The sequence below is a fragment of the Marmota marmota genome, unplaced genomic scaffold, assembly GCF_001458135.2.
Source record: "Marmota marmota marmota unplaced genomic scaffold, marMar, whole genome shotgun sequence".
Classification (NCBI taxonomy): Eukaryota; Metazoa; Chordata; class Mammalia; order Rodentia; family Sciuridae; genus Marmota; species Marmota marmota.
Genome location: NW_026000037.1, coordinates 58,399,856 through 58,424,403, shown reverse-complemented (window position 1 = coordinate 58,424,403; position 24,548 = coordinate 58,399,856). Strand labels below are relative to the sequence as shown.

The window sequence follows — 24,548 nt, the reverse complement described above, 5'->3', positions numbered from 1 at the left end:
ATTTAAAAAAAAATTTTTTTAGTTGTAGATGGACAAATACCTTTATTTTGTTTATCAATTTTTTTATGTGGCAAAATTAATAAACAAAATAAAGGTATTTGTCCATCTACAACTAAAAAATTTTTTTTTTAAATTTTCGAGACTATTACAAAATATCTGGGATGGACTCTAAATGCCTCTACATGTATCCTAATGAGAGGGAAGCAGAAGATATGTTAGAAGAAAATGCACTGTGCCTTTTATGTGGTGCTGAGGATCAAACCAGGGCCCCGCACGTGCTAGGCAAGCGCTCTACCGCTGAGCCACAACCCCAGCCCCATCAAAATTCTTAAATCACATTTCCAAAATGCTTTGTGTGTTTGTGTGTGATATAAGGTAATATTCAGTTTCCAGAAATTAGGACATGGATATCTTTGGGAAGTCATTATTCAACCTACCATAAATATAGACTTTTTCTTTCCAGATATATACTTTTTAATCCCTCTCTTTGCTTTTGCCTTCTGTTGAAACCCTGGTTTCAAATAATTTCATAATATAATCACTTCAGTTATCCCATTTTCATAAAAGAAAATAGGAGCAAAATTTGTGGGATTAGAAATGCAGCAAGAGAAATTTAAACAGATTCTACATGAAGAAAAAGAAGAAAATTTAGATATTTCCCTCTGGTTGCTGGGAAAAGAATTTCCAAGCTTACAATAAAAAATTAAAAAGTTGGTAAATAAAACTCTGACCATAAAGTGAAGGCTTATTTATTTATTTAGTACTAGGGATTGAAATCAGGGGCATTTAACCACTGAGCCACATTCCCAGCCCATTTTTCTGTTTTATTTAGAGACAGGGTCTCACTGAGTTGCTTAGGGGATCGCTAAGTTGTTGAGGCTGGCTTTGAACTCGGGATCCTCCTGCCTCAGCCTCCCAAGATATTAGGGCTATTATAGTTGTGCACCACCGCGCCAGTAGCCTTTTTTTTTTTTTTTTTTTAAATGCAGTATTGAGGATTGAACCCAGGGGTGCTGTTATGGTTTAAATGAGTTGCCTCCCCAAAGTTCCTGTTAATGCACGAATATTCAGAGGTGCAAAGGTTAGATTCTGAGAGCTGTAACCTGATCAGCCCATACTACTTTGAATGGACTGTCTGGGAGGTAACTACATGCACCTGAGGTGTGGCTAGAGGAAGTAGGTCACTGGGAGCATGTCCTGAAAGGCTGCAAATGTACTAAGTGCCCCTTCTTTCTCTTTCACTCCCACCCCTCTCCTTCTACTTCCTGACCCCACCATGAGGTGAGCTGCTTTTCTCTGCTGGGCCCTTCCCCTATGATTTGCTGCCTCACCTTGGGCCCAGAGCAACAGAGTTGGCCACCTATGGACTGAAACCTCTGAAACCATAAGCCTCAAATAAACTTTGCCTCTTCTATGTTGTTCTGGTCCGGCATTTTGGTCACGGTAACACAAAAGCTGACTAAAACGGGCACTTTACCACTGCTACATTCTCAGGCCATTTTTATTTTTTAAATTTTGAGTCAGGATCTCAATAAGTTGCTGAGGCTAGCCTTGAACTTGTAATCCTCTGCCTCAGCCCCCTGATTCACTAGATTACAGGTGTGCACTACTGCACCAAGCAAAAATGAAGGTTCTTGTTGTTGTTTTAAAGAGCATTATAGTTACACAAAGTAGTTGGTTTATTTTGATAAAATCATACATGCATGGAATTTAATTTACTCCCTTTCAGTCCCTGTTCCCCAGAAGATCACAAAGGGAATGAACAGACTAATGATCATGATCATGGGGCTAATAAAAATGACAGGAAACTGGTCTGGGGCTGTAGCTCAGTGGCAGAGCGCTTGCCTATAAACAACTAAAATAAAGGCATTTGTCCATCTATAACTACCAAAAAAAAAAAAAAAAACACAGGAAACTAAATACTTCCACAACTAAAAAACAAATATGTGACTTTAAAAGTACTCTCAAAGGGCTGGGGATGTGGCTCAAGCGGTAGCGCGCTTGCCTGGCATGCGTGCGGCCCGGGTTCAATCCTCAGCACCACATACAAAGATGTTGTGTCCGCCGAAAATTAAAAAATAAATATTAAAAATTCTCTCTCAAAAAAAATACTCTTATAGTCTCTCTTCTGTTAAATATTTATATTTTAAAAACTGTCTTAAACTCAATTGGAAAACAGTTAAAAATAAATGTTCTGTTCTTACCTCCACACAGTCAAAGTTCTCATCGACTTTAGATGCATATTCAACACGAAACATTGTTGAGAGACTACCGGCAATATAGTATAACAAGATCTTCAGACCCTTGTAACCAAAAGCAGTTTCACTGAAACAAGGGGAAAAAAACAACAATAATCAAAATAAATTTCTGCAAGTCATTAAAAAATATTAATCATACATATAAACAAATTAACTTCATGGATAATTTTAAGATTATAAACTATACTTATTTAATTAAAAAAAACATTTGAAATAAAACTGGGCTTCAGTTTTCATATATAAAATAGAATAATGGTGCCTAACTCAGAAATATTTGGATTAAATGAATAAGTTAATATATGTAAACCACTTATAACACTGATTGTCATAGTGTATATGTACTCGATAAATTGTTAGACATTATTATTGCTCCTATGCCTACTACTACTACCATTACTAAAAGGCATTTCAAATGAGACAAGTAAGTGTTAAAGTAGGACTTGGCTAGGCAAGCAACTAAGACCTGACCTTGGGCCAGTCGTTCCAACTTACTGCTTGCTTTTATTGCTAATATCCATAGTTTCTAAAAACAGTGATAGCACCTATCTTCTTTTCTTTCTTTGTTTTTCTTTTCTGTCTTTCTTTCTGCAGTACTGGGGATGAACCCAGGGTCTCACACATGCTAAGCAAGCACTCAACCACTAATCCATACACTTAAATCTTTCTATGAATTCAGAAAGCAGAACTGGGCCTGCTGGTTTTTCCTGCTATCACATAGCCTTATTATTATTTCTTATCAGCTTTAAAAGTCTTCTAAAAAGCAAAGAAAAAAAAAAGTAAACTCTAAAATACTCAGAACAGTAAATCTATAGATGGAAAGTAGATTAGTGACTGCCTAGGACTGGAGAATCAGAGTGGAGGAAGGAGTTATGGGCTTTTGGTGAGAGTGATGAAAACATTCCAAAATTGATTATGGTAATGGTTGTACCACTCTGAACTATGAAAAACCACTGAATCTTGCTTTTAAAATAAATTGACTGTCACCTGTCCAAATTAGAATAGTGAGATGTGGTAAAGCATGTTCCTTTTAATGATACTATGCAAAATAAGCATGTGCAAAATGCTAATAAGAAGCAATATCTATAAAACTAGACCTTATCCATTGAGTTAGTACCACAGGAAGGGGTTTGTTTTTGTTTTGGTGACACTGTGGATTGAACCCAGGGTCTCATGCATACTAGGGCAAGTGCTCTACAACAAAGCTGTAATCCCAGCACTAAAAAGATTTTGGGGTAAGGTGAAAATGTACTTGGAACTTACTTTCAAATGGTTCAATAACAACAATAATATATACAAGAAGAGAGAATGATTAAAGCAAATTTAACTAAGTTAAAGTGTGAATTCAGGTAAAAGATATTCACTTATTACTCTTGTAACTTCCTGCAAATCTGAAAAAAAATTGAAATCAACAAATTAAACAAAAAAGAAGTTGGGCATGGTAGCGCATGCCTAAAATCCCAGTGGCTTGGGAGGTTGAAGCAGGAGGATCCCCCCAAATTCAAAGTCTGCCTCAGCAATGGTGAGGAGCTAAGCAACTCAGTGAGACCCTATCTCTAAATAAAATGCAAAATAGGACCGGGGATGTGGCTCAGTGGTCAAGTGCCCCTGAGTTCAATCCCTGGAATCAGAAACAAAAAAAAAAAAAAGAAAAGAAATGGTACCTATTTACTCCAATAATATAGTGAAACTAAAGAAATCAAATAATATGTTGAATATACTACGACATATCCTTAAAGTTGCTTCTAAAAATAAATTTCTCTAATTTCTTATTTAATCATAGAATAACAACTGAAGCCTTCCAGCTGTAGGGAAGTATATGTTATAATAGAATTAGTATAACAAAAAGGTAAGCAAAAAAATTAATTAAATCTGGGCTCTGGAATCAAACTGCCAGAATGTGAAGTCTAGCCATTCATATATCCTTAGGCAGTTACACAATTCCACCCAACGCACAGCTAATATGGCCTTGAGAATTAAATGAGATAATGTATTCACAGTACTAAATGATAAGTATTACATAGACTAGTGTCTCAATGTCAAAAATACTATTCTAATATGTAACCCTAACTCTAATTACATGAGAAATGAGGTAAAGAAAATAAAATCTGACTTCCAAATCTTAAAGAAGAATGGATTTTTTTTTTTTTTGCCATACTAATTTACTAATTTGGCAAACCTTTTTTTTTTTTTTTTTTAAGTTGTCAATGGACCTTTGTATCATATTTATTTATTTATATGTGGTGCTGAGAGTTGAACTCAGTGCCTCACACATGCTAGGCAAGTGCTCTGCCACTGAGCCACAATCTCAGCCCTGGCAAACCTTTTATTAATTTACTTACTCATCCCCAAAGAGTTGATGGGTATATTCAGGAAAGAAAGTTCTAATGTCATTCTCAAGATCTTCAGGAAAACGAACTGTTTAAAAAAATAAAAAATACAGAGATATTAAGGATACTAAAAGTGACAGGAATTTCTATTTCAAGAATTTCACTATAATTAGGATACAAACAACATATTTCTTACTTAAGATGTCACTATTATATAATTTATACTGGATTCTCATAAGATTAGTGAACAATGAAAATAAAAAATGAAAAAGTAAGTTATAGATGAAAATTTTCTAATACTGTCCTCATGGTCAGTGAGGTTATTCAATGGATGCCAACATATCACCTAGCAGATTACTAATTCACAGAAGGAAAGATATCTTTTCACTTTAGATATCTGATAGTCACCACTTTTCTATGTGATATAATAGCATCAACCCTCATTATGGAACAGACCAACATTACATGCCTACTAACTCAACAATATGAAGCACACGGCATCACTTATGAAGTTTTGTTTTATAACCAAGAATGTTTATTCTAACTCTAATAAAGGTTTTTAATCTTCTAATTTACAGGAAATACAGATAATAATGAAACAAGTTAAACACCACCAAAAGGAAACAAGACAAATCCAGAATGTAGATTTGTTTAATAATTCTATGCAATAACTTTACACTTCCACAGAAATCCATAGCATGGCAAGGGAGAAATGCCTAAGGAGGGAGGGAGTCCACTCTAGATTAAGAGAGATTAAAAAATATTAAAACCAAATGCACCAGGGGCTTGGGAGGCTGAGACAGGAAAATTGCGAGTTCAAAACCAGCCTCAGCAAAAGCTAGATGCTGAGCAACTCAGTGAGACCCTGTCTCTAAATAAAATTCAAAATACGGCTGGGGATGTGGCTCAGTGGTCAACTGCTCCTGAGTTCAATCCCCAGTACGGGGGGTGGGGGGCCAAAAACAAATGCAGTACATGGAGCTGGGGGGATACAGCTCAGTGATAGACTGCTTTGTCTAGCACATGTAACGCCCTGTGTTTGATCCCCAGTATTGTAAAAACAAAAGCCAATGCAGTTCATGATTCTTGATTGGAATTTGCTTTTAATTAAATTTTATAAAGCTATTATAGAATTGAAGGCAGAATACAAAATTACAGGATATTGAAGGATTACCTTTAAATTTTCTTAGCTCTGATAAGAAAATTATAGTTTTCTTATATATAGTTTGGCATTATAGTTTTATACACACACACACACACACACACACACACATATATACATGTTAATGCTCATATATTAGGAAATGTACTGTGAGGGAAGCGTCATGATATTCAGAAACCTACTTTTCAAATAATTCAGCAAAAATACACACAATAAAGCAAATATGGCAGAATGTAAATTGTTGATTCTAGGTGTTGGATATAGGTGAGTATTGTTTTATTCTCTCAACTTCTCCATGTGTTTGAAATTGCTCACAATAAAAATTGAAAGAAAAAAAAGACAAGACCTGGGCCAATATAGTCAGATGTTAAGATATGAAAAAGTGGAGAGATGGGATCACAGATACTCATTAGTTTGCTCTGTTTTTTGTGTGTAATCTTTCAAAGTTAATAAAAAGTAGTCCAATATGTCCAGACTCATTAACTTAAAATTTTCCAACTGTTAAATCTTGAATGTTTGAAAATGTTTCACTATCTCTTAGAAATTTGAAAAACCAATTTCAAACTACTGCTTTTAATATGTATATTATATCACCATTTGCATGGGTAAAGAAGCTGAGGCAGGAGGATTGCAAGTTCAAAGCCAGCCTTAGCAACTTAGTGAGGCTCTAAGCAACTAGTGAGACCCTGTCTCAAAAAATAAAAAGGTGGGACTGCGTATGTAGCTCAGTGGTAGAGCGCTTGCCTAGCATGTGTGAAGCACTGGGTTTGATCCTCAGCACCACATAAAAATAAAATAAATAGGGCTGGAGTTGTAGCTCAGTGGTGGAGCACTTGACTGGCATGTGTGAGGCCCTGGGTTTGATCCTCAGCACCACATATAAATAAATAAAGTAAAAAGATCCATTGACAACTATATATATACAAATATATATATACATACACACACGTTATATATATAAACTAAATAAATAAAATAAAGGTATTGTGTCCATCTACAATTTTAAAAAACTTTAAAAAATAAATTTAAAAAGGTCTGGGGTTGTGGCTCAGTGGTTAAGCACTCCTGGATTCAATCCCTGGTACCAAAAAATAAAAAATAGTCACTAAAAATTTTCCTTCCAGGAAAACCTCCAACATTAACATTCTGGGGGAAAATGGAAGCTTAAAGCCTGCTACACTAAATGGCACATTATTGCTATGTAGAACACAGGGCTTGCAATAAATCTTTCGTTTGAACATATGTTCTATTGTTTCTACTTCTATATATAGTTCCCATTCTTTCTGGTTTTCAGACTGACTTTAGGTTTTGAGGGACAAGATACATACAAGAAGATACGTGTTGTTAGCCAAAAGCAAAAATAAGAAATCACCAAAGCACATTAATCAATTTTAAGCTTGTTTAATAAATACTTAAGCATTTAACATGTGTAAAATCTGTTGACAGGTGCTCACAATGTACATATAAGTGGCTTCTAACCCTCAAGTAGTTTCAGAGTTGCTGCCACACATTTCCCATAGTATCTGATTGTATTATGGATTATTACTAAATTTACTTATAATTCTGTGTTCTTTAACTGAAATCTTAGTGTTCTAGCCAACACATTTTCTCCTGACAGTGTGAATGGATAAGTTTAATTATATTATTTTAAAACATAGGGGTAGCTCCAGTTTTGGGGCAACATTCTTATCAGCACCAGCAATCTACAGAGTTAGGGGTCTCAATATTATAATACACCCTGGAGACAACATAATTAATCTCATTACACTCTCTAATCCTATTGATTTCCTAAATTATCTCTCATCCCCATACAATAGTGTAAAACTACTTATCTAATGCAGTTTCTCATCCTTCCCCTAACTTCCAGTAAGTAATCACTGTGAAACTAGTGGGTCAGTTTTGTACATGAGAAGACACAGAAAATCAGAATAGTATTAAATTTATTCAGTAGACGGGTGGTTAGAAAACTTTGTGACAAAGAAAACTCAAGGCACATAAAGCTTCACTGGTGAAGTCTATCAAACATTTAAAGGAGGGGTAATACCAATAATACAACCATGTGATGTTTTGATACATGTGTACCTTGTGTAATATTTAAATCAGATTAAACATATATATCTTCTCAAACATTTATTACTACTTTATGGTAAATGTATCCAAAATCCTTTCTTCTAGTTTTTTTTTTTTTTAGTTGTAAATGGACCCAATACTTTTATTTTATTTATTATATGTTTATATGTGGTGCTGAGAATTGAACCCCGGGCCTCCCACATACTAGGCAAGTTCTCTACCACTGAGCAACAACCTCAGCCCTCTTCTAGTTTTTTAACACATAGTAATTATTAACTATAATCGACATACTATACAAGAGCACCCAGAACTTCTTATTCCTCTTTAACTATAACTTAGTACTCACGGATCAATCTCTCCCCATTCCTCCCTCCCAGAAAATATTCTGACTTGAGTAAAAATAAAAACACAACACAGGGCTGGGGATATATATGGCTCAGTGGAAGAGCATTTACCAAGTATGTTGGAAGGCCCTGAGTTCCATTCCCAGCACCACAAAATAAATGAGTAAATACAAATTTTTTTTTAAACCCACAATAGAATTAGTGGATGCAAGCAAATCAGTATTTAGAAGTAAATTTAAACATTAATGCTAACATTAGAAAAGAAAAGCTTAGATAAGCACAGTGGCATATGCCTGTAATCCCAGATATTCCAAAGGCTGAGGCAAGAATATCACAAGTTTGAGGCAAGGCTCAACAACTTAGCAAGACCCTGTCTCAAAAAATAAAAAGGGCTGTGGATATAATTCAATGGCACAGTGCCCCTGAGTTTAATGTCCATTACCTAACACAAAAAATAAAATAAAAAGTTTAAATGGACTGAAATTTTTAAAGTAAATTAACCCAAAATAAGAATAAAAAAATTAAAGATTAAAAATAGAAAACAAACAACAGAGAGAAGCAACTAAAAAGATTAATAAGCTTGTAGGTAAATTTATCAAGAAAAAGAAAAAATATGAATTACCAATATCTACAAGAAGGGATCTTCTTGGTAATAGATTCCATAGCCATTTAGATGTTAATAGGGGAGCTGTAAAGTGGTAAAGGGCTCATACAGCATGCAAAAGGCCCTAGGTTCAACCCCTACCATGCACGCTGGTAATAAAAAACATTTTAAACAACTTTCTGGTAAGAATGTTGGATGAAACATACAAATTACTTAAAAGACAAAAACTATAAAAACATAAGGAGAGCTGGGCGTGGTGCCACATGCCCATAATCCTAGCGGCTTGGGAGGCTGAGACAGGAAGTTTGAGGGTTCAAAGCCAGCCTCAGCAACGGTGAGGTGCTAAGCAACTCAGTGAGACCTGTCTCTAAATAAAATATAAAATAGGGCTGGGGATGTGGCTCAGTGGTTGAATGCCTGAGTTCAATCCCTAGTAATGCCCCACTGCCCCCTCCCCAAAAAAAGAAACATAAGGAGACATAGAAAACCAGAATAGTATTAAATGTATTCACTGGATTTGTGGTTAAAAACCCTTTGACAAAGAAAACTCAAGATACATAAGGCTCTGCTACAAACATGTATAGAAGGAATAATAATGAATCTTATATAAACTCTTCTCAAAGAAAAGTAAGTTATTAACTCATTTTATGGACCAGCAAAACTTTGACACCAAAATTGAACAAGGACATAAGAGAAACCATTACCTCCCATGAACAAAGATGCAAAAATTCTTACCAAAATATTATCAAGCTGAATCCAGCAAAGTAGGAAAAGATAATGTGGTAGCATATAAAACTAATTTAACAATTAAAAATCCATTAAGTAATTCATGTTACCAGAATCAAAGAAAAAAATCATATAATGATTTATGAATCATAAAATAATCATATAATGATCTCAACAAAGAAAAACATTAGTCAGAACACAACACTCATTCGTGACAAAAACTTATCAAATTAGGAAAAGAAGGAAATTTCCTCAGTCTGACAACATACATTAAAACATCTACAGCTAGATGGGTATGGTCACTTGTAATCTTAGCTACTTGGGAGGCTGAAGCAGGAGAATCACTAGTTTGATGCCAGCCTGAGCAACTTAGCTAGACCCTTTCAAAATAAATTTTTAAAAAGTCTGTGGATGTAGCTCAGTGGTAGAGCATTTGCCTATTATCCACAAGGCCCTGAGTTTCATCTCTTGCATCATGACAAGAACAGAACAGAAAAGATCCTACAGATAATACCAAACTTAATTGTGAAAAGTTCAATATTTTCCTATTTAAACTGAGAATAAGGCAAAAAAGTCTGCTCTACCACTTCCATTTGGCATTAAAATAGAGGTCCTGTACCATATAATCAGATTTTAAACATGGAAACTAAGACATATGGACAGAAAAAAAAAAAAGCTAAAATTGCCTTTGTTAATAGATAATAGGATTGCTTACTGAGCGTCTCACTAAATTGCTGAGGCTGGCCTTGAACTTGTTATCCTACTGCTTCAGCCTCTGGTTTCACTGGGAATAAAGGCATATACCACTATCACACTACTATTTATATATATATATATATATATATATATATATATATATATATACACACACACACACACACACACACACACACACACATATATATATATCATCTCAATAGATGTTTAATGGTGTTGAAGAACACAAAGAATTGCACAAACTGACATTATGTGAATGTAAGTTCAAATACACACGAAAGAATTGAAAGAAATTTTAAAAATCTACTGTATTCTAAAGCATCAAAAAGCTAAAGACATAGATTTACTCATATATATTTAACAAAACATGTGAGATTGAAAACATTTGCAGATTATAGAGATATGCCACGTTCATGGATTAGAAAGCTCAAAATAACAAAGACAACAATTTTCTCCACATTCATTTATAGATTTCAGTGTAATCTCAATTAACCCAGAAATTTTTGAATAGAAATTAATAGAATGATTCCAAAACATACATGGAAATGAAGTAAAAAATAATCAAAACAATCTTGGAAAAAGAACAAAAGATGGAGTACTCACACTATCAAGATTAAATATAAACTTACACTAATTAAGACATTATGATATTGGCAGGATACACAAATAAATCAATGGATGAGAATAGAAGCCAGATGTAGGGCTATACTTATAAGGTCAATTTATTTTTGTCAAAGCACTGAAGCATTCACACAAATTATACTGGTATAAATGACTATATACATAGAAGAACAAACTTTGATTCCCTTCCTTACATTGTACATGAAAAGTAACATGAGATGTATCATACACCTAATTGTAAATAGTTAAAGCTACAAAGCTTTCAGAAGAAAACAAGTGATATCATCATGATCTCCTTGGGGTAGGCAAACATTTTAGGCAAGAACCAAAGAACACTAATATAAGTTTTAAGGATAAATTGGGGAAAAATAAATTGAATTTCATCAACACTGAAAGCTTTTGCTTATTAAGACACTGTTTAGAATATGAATAGGCAAGCCACATACCCACTCAGGGGAAAATATGAACAAAACACATTATCTGCACAAAAGGACTCATGTTCAGAATAAACAATAACTGCAACTCAACAATAAACAGATAAACAGCCCAAATAAAAAAATGGGAAAAAATTTCAACAAGTCACAGAAGCAGGTACACAAATGCTCAATAACTACATGAAAAAAAAAATATATACCACTATATACCCACTGAATGCCTAAAATTTTAAAAACTGACAACATAAAATGTTGGTGAGGAGCCAGGCATAGTGGCACACTCCTGTAATCCCAGCAGCTCGGGAAGCTGAGGCAGGAGGATTGTGAGCTCAAAGTCAGCCTGAGAAAAAGCAAGGCACTAAGCAACTCAGTGAGACTCCGTCTCTAAATAAAATACAAAAAAGGGCTGGGGATGTGGCTCAGTGGTCAAGTGCCCCTGAGTTCAATCCCCAGTATCCACCCCCCAAAAAACTACACTGAGATTCCACCTCACTCCAAATAGAATGGCAGTCATCAAGACTACAAACAGCTGGTGCAGTGGCACATGCCTATACTGTAATCCCAGTGGCTTGGGAAGCTGAAGCAGGAGGATCCTGAGTTCAAAGCCAGCCTCAGCAACTTAGCAAGGCACTAAGCAACTCAGTGAGACCCTGTCTCTAAATAAAATACAAAAAAAAAGGGGGCTGGGGATGTGACTCAGTGGTTAAGTGCCCTTGAGGTCAATCCCTGGTACCTCCCCCCACCAAAAAAAGAATACAAATAACAATAAATTTAAAATGCTGGTGAAGATAAGGGGAAGAAGGAACACTTATACACTGTCAGTAGGATTATAAATTAGTATAGCCACTATGAAAATCAGTACAGAGATTACTCAAATCAGTACAGAGATTACTCAAAACACTAGGAATGGAACCACTGTATGACCCAGCTGTACCACTCCTAAGCATTTATCCTGAAGAATTAAAGTCAGCACAGTTTAGTAATACATGAATACCCATGAAAAGCCAAATTACAAAACCAGTCTATGTATTTGTCAACAGATGAATGGATAAAGAAATGTGATATAAACACCACGGAGTTTTATCCAGTCATAAAAAACAAAAATGTAATTTGCGAAAAATAGATGGAATGTAAGGGCAGTATGTGGATTTTTTTTCCCTTTCATATCTGGAAGCTAGAAAAAAGGGAAAAAAGGAGAGGAGGAAATCTCATAAAAATAGAAAGGGGACTACAGGGAAGAGAAAAGAGAGATGTAAGAAAATAAAATTGATCAGATTATATTGTATGCATGTACAAATATGTAACAAATCCCATTATTACATATAATTATAATGCATTTGTTAAAAAAAAGATTAGAAAATAGAAATTGGTGATGCAAAATAATCTTTAATTATCAAATTTTAAAATGGTCAAAAACACAGTAAAAAACCCAGAAATATTGGAAAGAATGTGGAGAAACTAGAACTTTTGTGCACTGTTTTTAGGAACATAAAATGGTGTGGTAGCAATGGAAAACAATATGGCAGTTCCACTAAGAATTAAAAATAGAATTACCTTGAGACTACAGATGTAGCTCAGTGGTAAAGTGTGTAGTTAGCATAAATGAAGCCCTAGGTTCAATCCCAGCACCCTCCCCCCAAATTACCAGCAATACAACTTCTGGGTATATCCAAAATAACCCAAAGCAGGGTCTTGCAGAAATATTTTTTTTTTTACCTATTTTCATTATAGCATTATTCACAATAGACAAGAAGTGGAAGCAACCCAACATCTATCAACAGCTGAGTAGATAAATAAAATATGGTATACGCATAAAATGGAATATTATTCACCCTTAAAAAGAAAGGAAATCCTGTCACATGCCAAAACATGAATGAGCCTTGAGAACATAATGCTAAGTGAAATAAGTCACAAAAAAGCAAATACCTTTCACTTATATGAGGTATTGCAACTCCAGAAATGAAAATAAAATGGTGATTGCCAGCTCTAGAGAGGAAGCAATAGCGAATTTTTTTTACAGGTTCAGAGTTTCAGTTTTGCAAGATGAAAAGTTCTGGAGATCCACAGCACAACGATGTAAAAATACTTAACATCACTGACCTGTACACTTGAAAATGGTAAAGATCAAAAACCTGTCACTGCTGGGCGCAGTGGTGCACACCTGTAATCCCAGTGGCTCAGGAGGCTGAGATAAGAGGATTGCTGGGCAACTCATTGAGACTCAACAGGGTTGGGGATGTGGCTCAGTGGCCCTGGGTTCAATCTCTGGTACCCCCCACACCCAAAGAAACAAAACCTGTCACCAAGTGATGCAAGCCTGTAGTCCCAGCTACAGGATGCTGAGATAGAAGGGTCACATGAGCCCAGGAGTTTCAGGGCAGCCTAGGCAATATAGCAAAACCCTATCTCAAACAACAACAAACAAAATGGTAAATATGGTAAATTTTATGGTTTTTACCACAATTTAAAACATCAGTTGAGGTGGGGTAACACAGTAAATCCATAGAATACATATACATGACCAAAAAGAAAAGCTATTCCATTTCATTGCAAATTAAAACAAGAAACTATTTTTCACCTACTAGCAAGATAAGGGTTTTGGTTTTTTGCTTTAAATAATATGCAATGTTGACCAGGAAATAGGTAAAAGGGTAATTTCAAAAAATGCTGGTGCAAGTATAGGTACTTTTTTAGAATGCAATTTGGAAATCGCTACTAAAATACAATATGTTCATATCCCCTTCATCTAACACTGTGGTTCTCAAAAGAGGGACACCTTTATTCACTGTCCGTAGGGAGTGTTTGGTAATAGCTGATGATATTTTTGGTTGCTAAAACCATAGGGAAGGGGCTGGGGATGTGGCTCAAGCGGTAGGGCGCTCGCCTGGCATGCGTGCAGCCGGGGTTCGATCCTCAGCACCACATACAAACAAAGATGTTTGTCCGCCAAGAACTGAAAAATAAAATATTAAAAAATTCTCTCTCTCTCTTTAAAAAAAAAAAAAAAAAAAAGTTTTTTAAAAAAATAAAACCATAGGGAAGTGTTAAAGGCATTCAGTTAGTAGAGACCAGGAATATTATGTTAAACAACATACAATACATAGGACAGTTCCCTACAACAAAAAAATTATATAACCCAAAATGTCAGGAATGCTGGAGTTGAGAAACTCTGCCCTAACATTCCAATTTCTAGTCATACATTGTATCAAACAATCACAGAAATGGATGAAGGATATAAATGGATATTTGTTATAAAGTTATTTTTAATAGTAAAAGAGAAGCAAACCACAAATGTCAGGAGGAAATACTTAAAATAAGCAATTTATGATACCACCATACTGTATTACATAATTTAAGATATAATAGTGAATAATATTTAAGACACTGTTAAGCTACATTAAAAAGCCTATACAAGAGAATCCTGGTTTCAGAAAAATAAATTAAAATACGTGCACACAAAAAAATCTAGATCAGGGCTGGGGTTGTGGCTCAGTGGCAGAGCGCTTGCCTAGCACATGTAAGGCACTGGGTTCAATTCTCAAAAATATAGGTCCACTGACAACTAAATATTAAAAAAAAATCTAGATTAGTATTTTCTCTGTAGTTAGGGTTCAGGAAATGTTAACCTCTGTCATCTTTATACTTGTTATATTTGCACTGTTTTCAGCAATTGGCATCTACTGAGTATTTTCTATACGTCAAGTTGTTTAAGCAGTTTATTTGTACTTAACATTTACTCTTCACAACTACGAAATTCTATTAAATCCATTTTATAGATGAGGAAACAGAGACATAAAAAGTAACAGAAATGTTTCATGGTCATATTTTTTCACTTAAGTGTACAATTTTAGTAAGTTGAGTTGTGCCACAATCTAATTTTAAAACATTTCTATCATCCCCAAAAGGAACTTCATGCCTATCTGCAGTTCTCTGTTCCTACCTCCAGCAACAGGCAACCATTAATCTACTTTGTATCTCTACAAATCTGTCTTTTTCAAACACTGCATACAAATGGAATTATATAATATGACTGGTTTTGTCTAACTACTTTCACTTAGCATGACTTTGAGGTTCATTCACCTTGTGATAGGCTATCTGAACATCATTCCTTTTATTGTCAAATAGTATTTAATCATATAAATACATCATATTTTATCCTTTTACCAGCTAATGTGTATCTGGACTGTTATCATTTGTTGGCTGTTGTAAACAATGCTTCTATGAATTTTTTTTTTTTTAAGAGAGAGAGGGGAGAGGAAAGAGAGAGAGAGGGAGAGGGAGAGAGAGAGAGAGAATTTTTTTAATATTTATTTTTTAGTTTTCGGTGGACACAACATCTTTGTTTGTATGTGGTGCTGAGGATGGAACCTGAGCCACATGCATGCCAGGCGAGCGCGCTACCACTTGAGCCACATCCCCAGCCTATGAATGTTTTCACATACAAGCCTTTCATGTATTTCATTTCTCTTAGGTAGACACTTACAAGTAAAAATGAGTCATATAGTTAATTTTTTAAGAAAAAGTGCCAAACTTCTTTCTAAAAATGACATTGTTTCATATTCCTACCAGCAATAGATGAGTTTTTCTCCACATCTTCATCAATACTTGTTATTATCTATAATTATTTTTAAGACTCTGAGACCTGCCAGGCACAGTGACACCTGCCTGTAATCCTAGCAACTGAAGTAGGAGGCTCAGGTAAGTTTGAGGCCAGTCTCATCAACTTATCAAGATGCTTTCTCTGCAACCATCAAAAAAAAAAAAAAGGCACCCTTGAGGCTGAATCCCCAGCACCACCACCCCCCAAAAAAAAAATGAGTCCACATATACCTGTGACTTTTTGTATCTTTCCCATATTTTAAACTTTCTCCCTCAAACATTTCCACTCTATGACATAAATCAAGCCTGCATAAAATCTGGCTGTATTCAATAAATGCAGAAAACTATAAATTTACATAAATAACTGTTCTTACATAAAATTCTACTTCAAATTTTACAAGAAATCATATATGCATACATATTATGTAAATGATATTACTTAGAAATGGCATACATACCTAATTTTAGTTCAATTGCTGTATTGGTGTTACATTTATACTCTGCCAGCTTCTTCTCCACTGCACTCTTGTATTCTACCAAAAACTTCTCCATAGCACCAAATCCTAAGAGAAAAGGGATTTTACAAGGTTTGGTTAGAAGTGATTTAAATAATCAAATCTGTGGCTGGGGTTGTGGCTCAGTTATAGAGTGTTCGCCTAGTACATGTAAGGCACTAGGTTCGATCCTCAGCACCACATAAAAATGAAATAAAGATATTAAAAAATAATAATAATCAAATCTACAAGTAGGATTCTCATTAGAAGTCGGAAAAGGCAGCTGGCATGGTGAAACACACCTATAATCCCAGCAATCTGGGAGGTGAGGCAGAAGAATCACAAGTTTGAGGCCAGCTTGGGCAACTTAGCAAGACCTTGTTTGAAAATAAAATTTTATAAAAGGTTTGCGATAGGGGTTGGGGTTGTAGCTCAGTGATAGAGTGCTTGCCTATCATGTGTCAGGCACTGGGTTCAATCGTTAGCACCACATAAAAAAATAAATGAATAAAATAAAATTTAAAAAATTTCTTTAAAAAGGTTGTGATAAAACATTTACCTGGCATGTGCAAGAACCTGGGTTCAATCCCCAATACAAACAAATAAATAAATGTCATTCTCCATATAGTCCTCAAAAAAAAAAAAAGGGAAAAAATACTGAACATGAATGCCTCATTACAAAAAAGAAAGGAAAAAAAAAGTTTTGAAATAGAGGCTTTATGAAGTAGGCATGCTTTATGTGAGTAAACCTGAAAATTAGCTCACATTTCCAAACATTTAATATTAATATAATTTACCCAAAAGGATTTATATATAAATAGCCTTTATAAAAGGAAATGTAGAGCTAGGTTGTAGCTCAGTGGTACAGCACATGCTTAGCATGCACAAGGCCCTGAGTTCACTTCCCAGTGTCATCCCCCCAACCCCCTCCAAAATATAATGCTAAAGGATGTAACTGCTTCCATTATCATATATAAGAAACAAAATGAGAATGTCCTTTGATAATTATGATAGTATTTCATTTCTAACTATTCAAATTCTACAGAGTGCTGAAAATTAACTGTAAAAAACTGATAATGCATGGGTTACCTCAAGATATACAAATAACTGGTATTGTGGTTACCTCTGGAGTAACAGAAGAATAGGGATGGGTAAGAAGGGGAAAAAAATCTTTTTTTTTGGGGGGGGGAGCGTTTTACCCAGGATTGAACCCAAGGGCACTTAACCCCTGAAATCACACACCCCAATCCTCTTTATTTTTTATTTTGAGACAGGGTCTCCCTAAGTTGCTTAAGGCCTCACTCGCAAAGCTGATGAGGCTGGCATTGAACTTGCAATCCTCTTGCCTCCTCGTGGAGCAGGGATGGAGAAGTGGCTAAGTGGTTAAGTGTCCCTGGGTTCAATCCCAAGTACCAAAAAACTATACAGAAAGCCTCCAGAGTCGCTGGGATTACTAGGCATGGGCTACCATGCCTGGCAGAATCTTTCCATTTTATGGGGAAAAAAAAATGTACCATATGTGTATAAAGTAATAAACTGTGGGCTACTAGGATAACCAAATGATTTTACTATATAGTGGTTACCCATTAATATACATACAACACTGGAAGAAATCATTATTAAGAGAAACTTTCAGGTAAATATGAAGATAAATTTCCTGATAAAATGACCATAAAAATTACTAAAATTGAAGGAGGAAAAAGTGTGGTGACACAGACTGTTAAGACACAGCTAGCTACTAGAGAGACTGAGGCATGAGGAGGATCACTTGGGCCCATAAATTAAAGATCTGCCTGAGCAACACAGAGCACATCTCAAAAAAAATAAAGTCATGAGCAGAAATAAATATGAGGATATGATGTGTCAGAAACTTTAAATGTAGTTAAAACATACACAGAAAATGGAAAGACACCAGGCTTGGTGGCATACAGATGTGGTGGTACGTCCCAGCAGCTTTGAGAGGCTGAAACAGGAGGATTCCAAGTTCAAAGCCAGCCTTAGCGGCACAGCAACTTAGCAAGACTGTCTCACCTTGTGAAATCATATATTAGCTTAATGTCCACAATTCTATAAATTGGTACATCAACTCCATTTCATATTCAAAAACTCAGGCTTATTAAAAGACTTAGTTGAAAAGCATCCAACTACTACCGTGGTGGAGCTGAAATTTGAATTTTGATATAATTCTTAGAAATATGTACACCTTACGCAGGTACATACAATGTACTCCAAGATCCTACAGTGTGTATCTGATAGAACAGTCCCTCCTTCAACATCTCTAGAGCTCATGCTATAGCTTCAAAAGAAATGTAATTGGAAAAAAAAAGGAATATATTCACACCAAAACAGCATGAGTACAAGTATATAGTAACAGCAATTATAAATTAACTAAAAGTCGTAAGCTGGAGAGAGCTAAGTGGAAGGAACACAAGAACACAATCCTACTCTAAAAGGGAAGTTTAAATGAAGGAAGAGTACAAGAACAACGTTCTTTCAAAAGGATATTCAAATACGATCCTAGGAATACTAAAGTGTGAGAGACTAAGGAGACAATTACGAAGTCACTCAGGGTACAAGCGAGTGCCCCGGAGCAGGGCGAGGCAGTAAAGAGCTAGTTCGGAAGTTGACTGTAGTAGAAGGTGGATACAAACCTGGAAGAGAATTTGCGAATTAAAATCAGCTGGCGGGAATAGGACCAGATGTAATAGAGCTGAGCTAGCAGTGGGCAAAAGTAACAGGAAGAAAAACAAGCCCCAAAGCATCTGGCACTGTACAAGTCTAAGTCGCTACGCTGTTCCCCAGCCTCTTTGGCCCTCTGCAGGGACCAGGTTGTTCACAGAAGGCGCAGAACCCCCATCAGTAGGGGGCGGAGGCGCTGACCGCGACCAACAAGAAGATAGGCTCAGAGTTCTGTGCTTCCCGGACAAAGCAGACCTTCTGGAACCCTAGCTAGAACCCGAAAGTTCCAGGCGGGCACTGTCACCGCCGTATTGGCGTTCTTTGCCAAATCTGCCTGTCTCCTCCCCTTGGTAAACTTTTCCCGGGAACTTACCCGCCATTTCCGAGCTGCGAGCACCCGCGGCTGAGGAAGGACGAATCAACCCGCGCGCTCCCGGAGCGGAAATGACCGCACGGTCTGACGAATTTCCCCCGCCCATCCCCAGCGTGACGCAAGCCAATGAAAAGGAAGAGTTTTGAGGCGCGCGGTGGCAGAAGCTCCTCAAGAGGCGGAGCTAACACCGCGCCGAGTGCGCGCTCGGTTGCCTAGCCGCCGCGAGTTCGTTCTGCAACTCTGCAGGCCTAAAGTGGAGGAGGCCTCTTAAGGGACCTTCGTGTTTAGGTGCTCGCGGGATTGTGGAGAGTTTCTTTAGAGTTACTGTTAAGGCACCTTAAGGCTGTTTCTCCTACCGAGCCCCCATGGGTTCTGGAGACTGAAAAACGCTCCTTGGCCGGAACTGTAGATACAGACACCTGAGCCCCAGTTTTACCTAGGTAAAATGTAGGACTTTGGCTTAAGAAGAAATTTTCACTTACTATTTTACTTACATGTACTTTTGCTGAAAATATTATTTTCCTTTTTAATTTTTTTTTCTCCCGGTATTGGGTATTAAACACAGATGCTCTATCACAGAACAACATCCCCAACTCTGACAGGGTCTCTCTGTAAGCTACCCAGACTGGCTTCAAACTTGCGACCCTTTTCTCTCAGGGTTTCGTGTAGCTGGGACTACAGGAAGCAAGTACTTTAACATGTATTTTTTGTTTTGGTTTGGTTTTTGGTGCTGGTAATCCAATGCGGGGCCTTCCGCGTGGCTGTATAAACACTCTACCACTCCCTCCTTTAGTGCTTTTAACAGCATATATTATGGTATTTAAACACTCTGTTTTCTTGCAACCATTTTCATGCGAGGCAAGCACTCAAGCACTCTACCAACTGAGCTATGTCCCCAACCCCTCAAGCAGCCTGTTTTAGTCTTAAATGTCTAGACATCCTTGAGACTGGAACTACAAACATCATAGGACGCTAAGTTTGGTTACAGGTTTCATTAGTATTTAGTAGCTGTTGAAACTTTCCCCCAGAGGATAAGCCACTATTTTAATTATCCACAAACGTTCCCATAATATTGTCTATACACTAGAATCCTTCTCTGGACAAATATTTGTCAGCTAGTATTATCATGATACATGCTAGATCTAAAATGGATCCTTGGGATGATTCTAAAACTAATTACCAGAAAAGGTAAATTGCTCAAGTTCACCCTCAGTATACAAGTTACACAAGAGCCCAATTCTCAGGTACTTAGAGATGGTCTTTTCTTTTTTTCAGTTGTTGGTAGATCTTTATTTTATTTATTTATATATGGTGCTGAGAATCAAACCCAGGGCATCACACATGCCAGGCAAGTGCACTACCCTTGAGCCACAGCCCCTTAGAGATGGTCTTTCTGAAGATAAAAATGAGAAAACTCAGAACTCCTGGATCCTTTTCTTATTAAAGTCTTAATTAGGGTTCAGGATGTAGTTACGTGGTGAGTGCTTGCCCAGCATGCTCAAAACCCTAGGTTCAATCTCCAACACAGCAAAATGAATAAATAAAGCCTTAATTATGCATTAGCCATTGTAGTCATAATGTTAAGACAAAACTGAAATCAATGCTACTAATGACATTATGAATCAAAAAAGGAGAACAATTCTTTTAATTTTTTTTCAAAATGTCAAGACTCATTTCTTTACAAAAATCATTTTATCTATAGATTAGTCAATAGATGATTAGCAATTATGATTCTTTCAAGAAAGAAATCAAGAGGAAGTTATGTTTTAAATCAGCAAATCTGAAATAGATAATTAGTCCTGAGGCATTTGGTTAATTATAGGGAAGAAATATGATAAACATTGAGGCAGTGTAACTATATCGATATTTAATATGATCTGAATATCTGATTGCAGAATTGAGACTACAAACATTTTTTGGTACCAGGGATTGAACCCAGGGGTGCTTAGCCACTAAGTCACATCCCAGCCCTTTATTTTTTATTTTGAGACAGGGTCTCACCAGGTTGCTTACAGTGGCACTCAATTGCTGATGTTGGCCTTAAACCTGCAATCTTCCTGCCTCAGCCTCCCCAGCCACTGGGATTACAGATGTGTGCCACCACACCTGGCTGAGACTACAATTTTAAAATCATCATTGTCTTAGAATTTTTCACACATATTTTTTAAAATATCACAGAATATATGTTTAAATGCAGTTTAACCAAAAGATAAAAGAATGGCTTCTTTCAGAAAAATAATATAAAATTGCCAAAAAGGAAAAACATTCCCCTTATTTGTAGAGATGTTTCCCTTTTTAAAAAAATTAGTTATATATGAACACAATATCTTTATTTTGTTAATTTATTTTATGTAGTCTGAGGATTGAACCCAGTGCCTCACTTGCGAGGGGCAAGTGCTTTGCCACTGAGCCACAACCCCAGCCGATGTTTCCCTTTTAATTCATGTTTTCCATGTTCTAAAGGGTACTTAAGAAAGTGACTGTTACAACTGTAGAATAAATTCCCATAAGAGTCATGCTGTTCTGAAATATGTGGGAAAGTTAGCATAGTTGTCTGGAAAGTTTAGTGACCTATTACTTCTACTACTTCATGATTGACCTTGTTTCATCCATTAAGTAGAGTTAATATTTTCCCAGTCACCATAATGCATTGTTGTGAAATTAAATGGAATAATATTTATAAAAAAGCTTTGTAGACTCTAACATTTTATGTAAATACGAAGTGATAACATGATAACTTTTAGTCTAGTATAGAAAATCTGGAAAAGGCTTTTTTTTTTTTCAAGAGAAAAAATACTAATTACACTGTTAGGAATGACTAGTAACCATTTATTTGGTACAAGCTCAAGTGCAGATGGACTAGGAAATTTTACCATCGTCTTGAAACCTTCCAGAAGGAATTTTTTTTTTAACTTTGTATAAAAAATATGGTCACCAGAAAATAGACGTAGGAAATCTTAACAAATAACAATAGCTAGCTACATGTAGTTCATAGTTATTGTATTCATTTTTTAGCTCACAGTGGTAATGAGGGTAGCATTATGAGTTTCCATCCTCAATTATGCAGAAGCCCCTATCCAGCTAGATGACTTCCAAATGGAATATAGGAATGAAAATTAAAATAGATCAGCACATATGAAAATCATCATATAAAAAATAACTTAAATACACACAAATTAACAGCAATTTGAGTATTCTATTTTTAAACTACTCATAGATGTATACATGCTAGTACATTTTTTTGTCAGGGGAGGCAGGATTTGCTAGAGTTTCAACCCAGGGCCTTATGCATGCCAGGCAAAACACTCTATCACTGAGCCACATCTCTAGCTCTATGCTAATTCTTTTTTTTTTTTTTTTTTTGAGAAACAATTTAGCAGTTTTAACAAATTTTTATAAGCCAAATTTTAAACTTTTATATATTCTTTGAGGTAATTTCACTTGTAAGTATTTGTACTACAAAACTACTTGCACATCCAGCATTACACCTGAAATCCTGGTTAGTTAGGAGACTGACTAACTAACAGCAACCAAGGAGGCTGAGGTACTAGGATTTTAAGTTAAAGACCAGCCTCAGCAATTTAGTAAGGCCCTAAGCAACTTAGTGAGAAATAAAAATAAAAAATAAAATGGATTGAAGATGTAGCTGGGTGGTAAAGTCCCTTTGGGTTTAATCTCCAATACCAAAAACTAAGCAAACAAGGCTGGGTATGTACCCCTGGGTTCAAGCCTCAAAAGAAAAGAAAAAAAGTTAAAATGTAAATAGGGGGCTAAGGGATATAGCTCAATGGTAGAGTATATGTTCAGCATAAACAAGGGCCTGGGTTAAATCCCTGGCACCTAAAACATTTTTTTAAAAAATAAATTGTACAAGAAGATTATGCTATTTCATTGATATAAAAATCTATCTTGGTGGGGAAACAGGGGTGCATGCCTGTAATACCAGTGGCTCTGAAATCTGAGGCAGGAGGATCATGAGTTCAAAGCCAGCCTCAGCAACTTAGAAAGGCCCTAAGCAACTTAGCGAGACCCTGTCTCTAAATAAAATATTAAAAAGGCTGGGATGTGGCCTAATGGTTAAGTGTCCCTGGGTTCAATTCCCAGTACCAAAAAAAAAGAAAAAAAAAATCTATTTTGGATGTTAAGGGTGTAGCTCAATGATAAAGTGCTTGTCTAGTATGTGTTATGGCCCTATCTCAATCCCAGTACCATCAAAAAGAAATGTATTTTGATATAAACAGAAAATATCAAAAGCTTAACCTAATAAATTTAATTTTGTTATATTTAGGAGGGGAAATTCAGAGATAGGGATTAAAGGGTTTGTTTGTTTTAAATACTGTTTGCTTCTTTTAATAAGGACATATTGATTTATTTCATAATTAGAAACTTCTTCATCTCTTTGGAGTTTTTTAGGCATGGTTACTAACTCCTTAACCTCCTCTTTATGTTCTACAAATTATGGTACTCAAAATTAAAAGAAAGCAGGGCTAGGGTTTTGGCTCAGTGGTGGTACGCTTGCCTAGCATGCGTGAGGCACTGGTTCGATTCTCAGCACCACATACAAATAAATAAAATAAAGATCCATCAACAACTAAAAAAAAATTAAAAGCAAGCAAGGCTGGAGATGTACCCTTGGGTTCAAGCCTCAAAAAAAAGAAAAAAAAAATAAGCAATTTAGTTTGAAAAAGGAACAGTTGAACATTAATATTTCCAGTTTTGCATTTTTTTACAAGCAAAGATTGACCAAGATAAGAGAAGGGCACTCTAGTTGTTTTTGTTTGTTTATAAAATAACCATTCAATGACGCCTGCTTTACTTTTGGAAACTGTACATCTTTTGGTTTGGATCTGATTTGTCCCCAAAAAGCTCATGTGTGAGACAATGCAAGAAGGTTTGGAAGTGAAGAAGTGAAATGATTGAGTTACAAAAGCCTTAACCCAACAGTGAGTTAATCCCCGAAAGGGATTAACTGAGTGGTAACTAAATGGAGGTAGGGTGTGGCTGGAAGGTGTAAGTCATTGGGGGTGAGCCTTTTGGATATATATTTTGTATCTGGGGAGCAGAAGTGTCTTTCTCTTTCTCTCTCTCTCTCTCTCTCTCTCTCTCTCTCTCTCTCTCTCTCCACCCCCCCCCAGGATTG

General features: G+C 36.0%; 2 protein-coding genes across 3 annotated transcripts in view; one reads left to right on the top strand and one right to left on the bottom strand.

Annotated features, from left to right (window-relative positions):
• Hat1 (histone acetyltransferase 1) overlaps positions 1–19,512 on the bottom strand; it is a 46,044-nt gene extending 26,532 nt beyond the window's left edge. Inside the window, exons 1-4 of one of the 2 annotated variants that reach the window (XM_015479316.2) lie at positions 19,409–19,512; positions 16,321–16,425; positions 4,598–4,673; positions 2,205–2,325 (exon numbers count right to left, since the gene is read on the bottom strand). In XM_015479316.2, coding sequence (XP_015334802.1) covers positions 2,205–2,325; positions 4,598–4,673; positions 16,321–16,425; positions 19,409–19,415 — 309 coding nt within the window. In that variant the 5' untranslated portion in view covers positions 19,416–19,512. Of the gene's footprint in view, positions 1–2,204; positions 2,326–4,597; positions 4,674–16,320; positions 16,426–19,007; positions 19,274–19,408 lie in introns of those variants that run through there. The other variant, XM_015479317.2, reaches the window with a different exon arrangement.
• The window catches only part of LOC107136651 (calcium-binding mitochondrial carrier protein Aralar1), a 224,861-nt gene that overhangs the window by 126,622 nt on the left and 73,691 nt on the right, over positions 1–24,548 (top strand). The gene's annotated exons all lie outside the window — the stretch shown is intronic.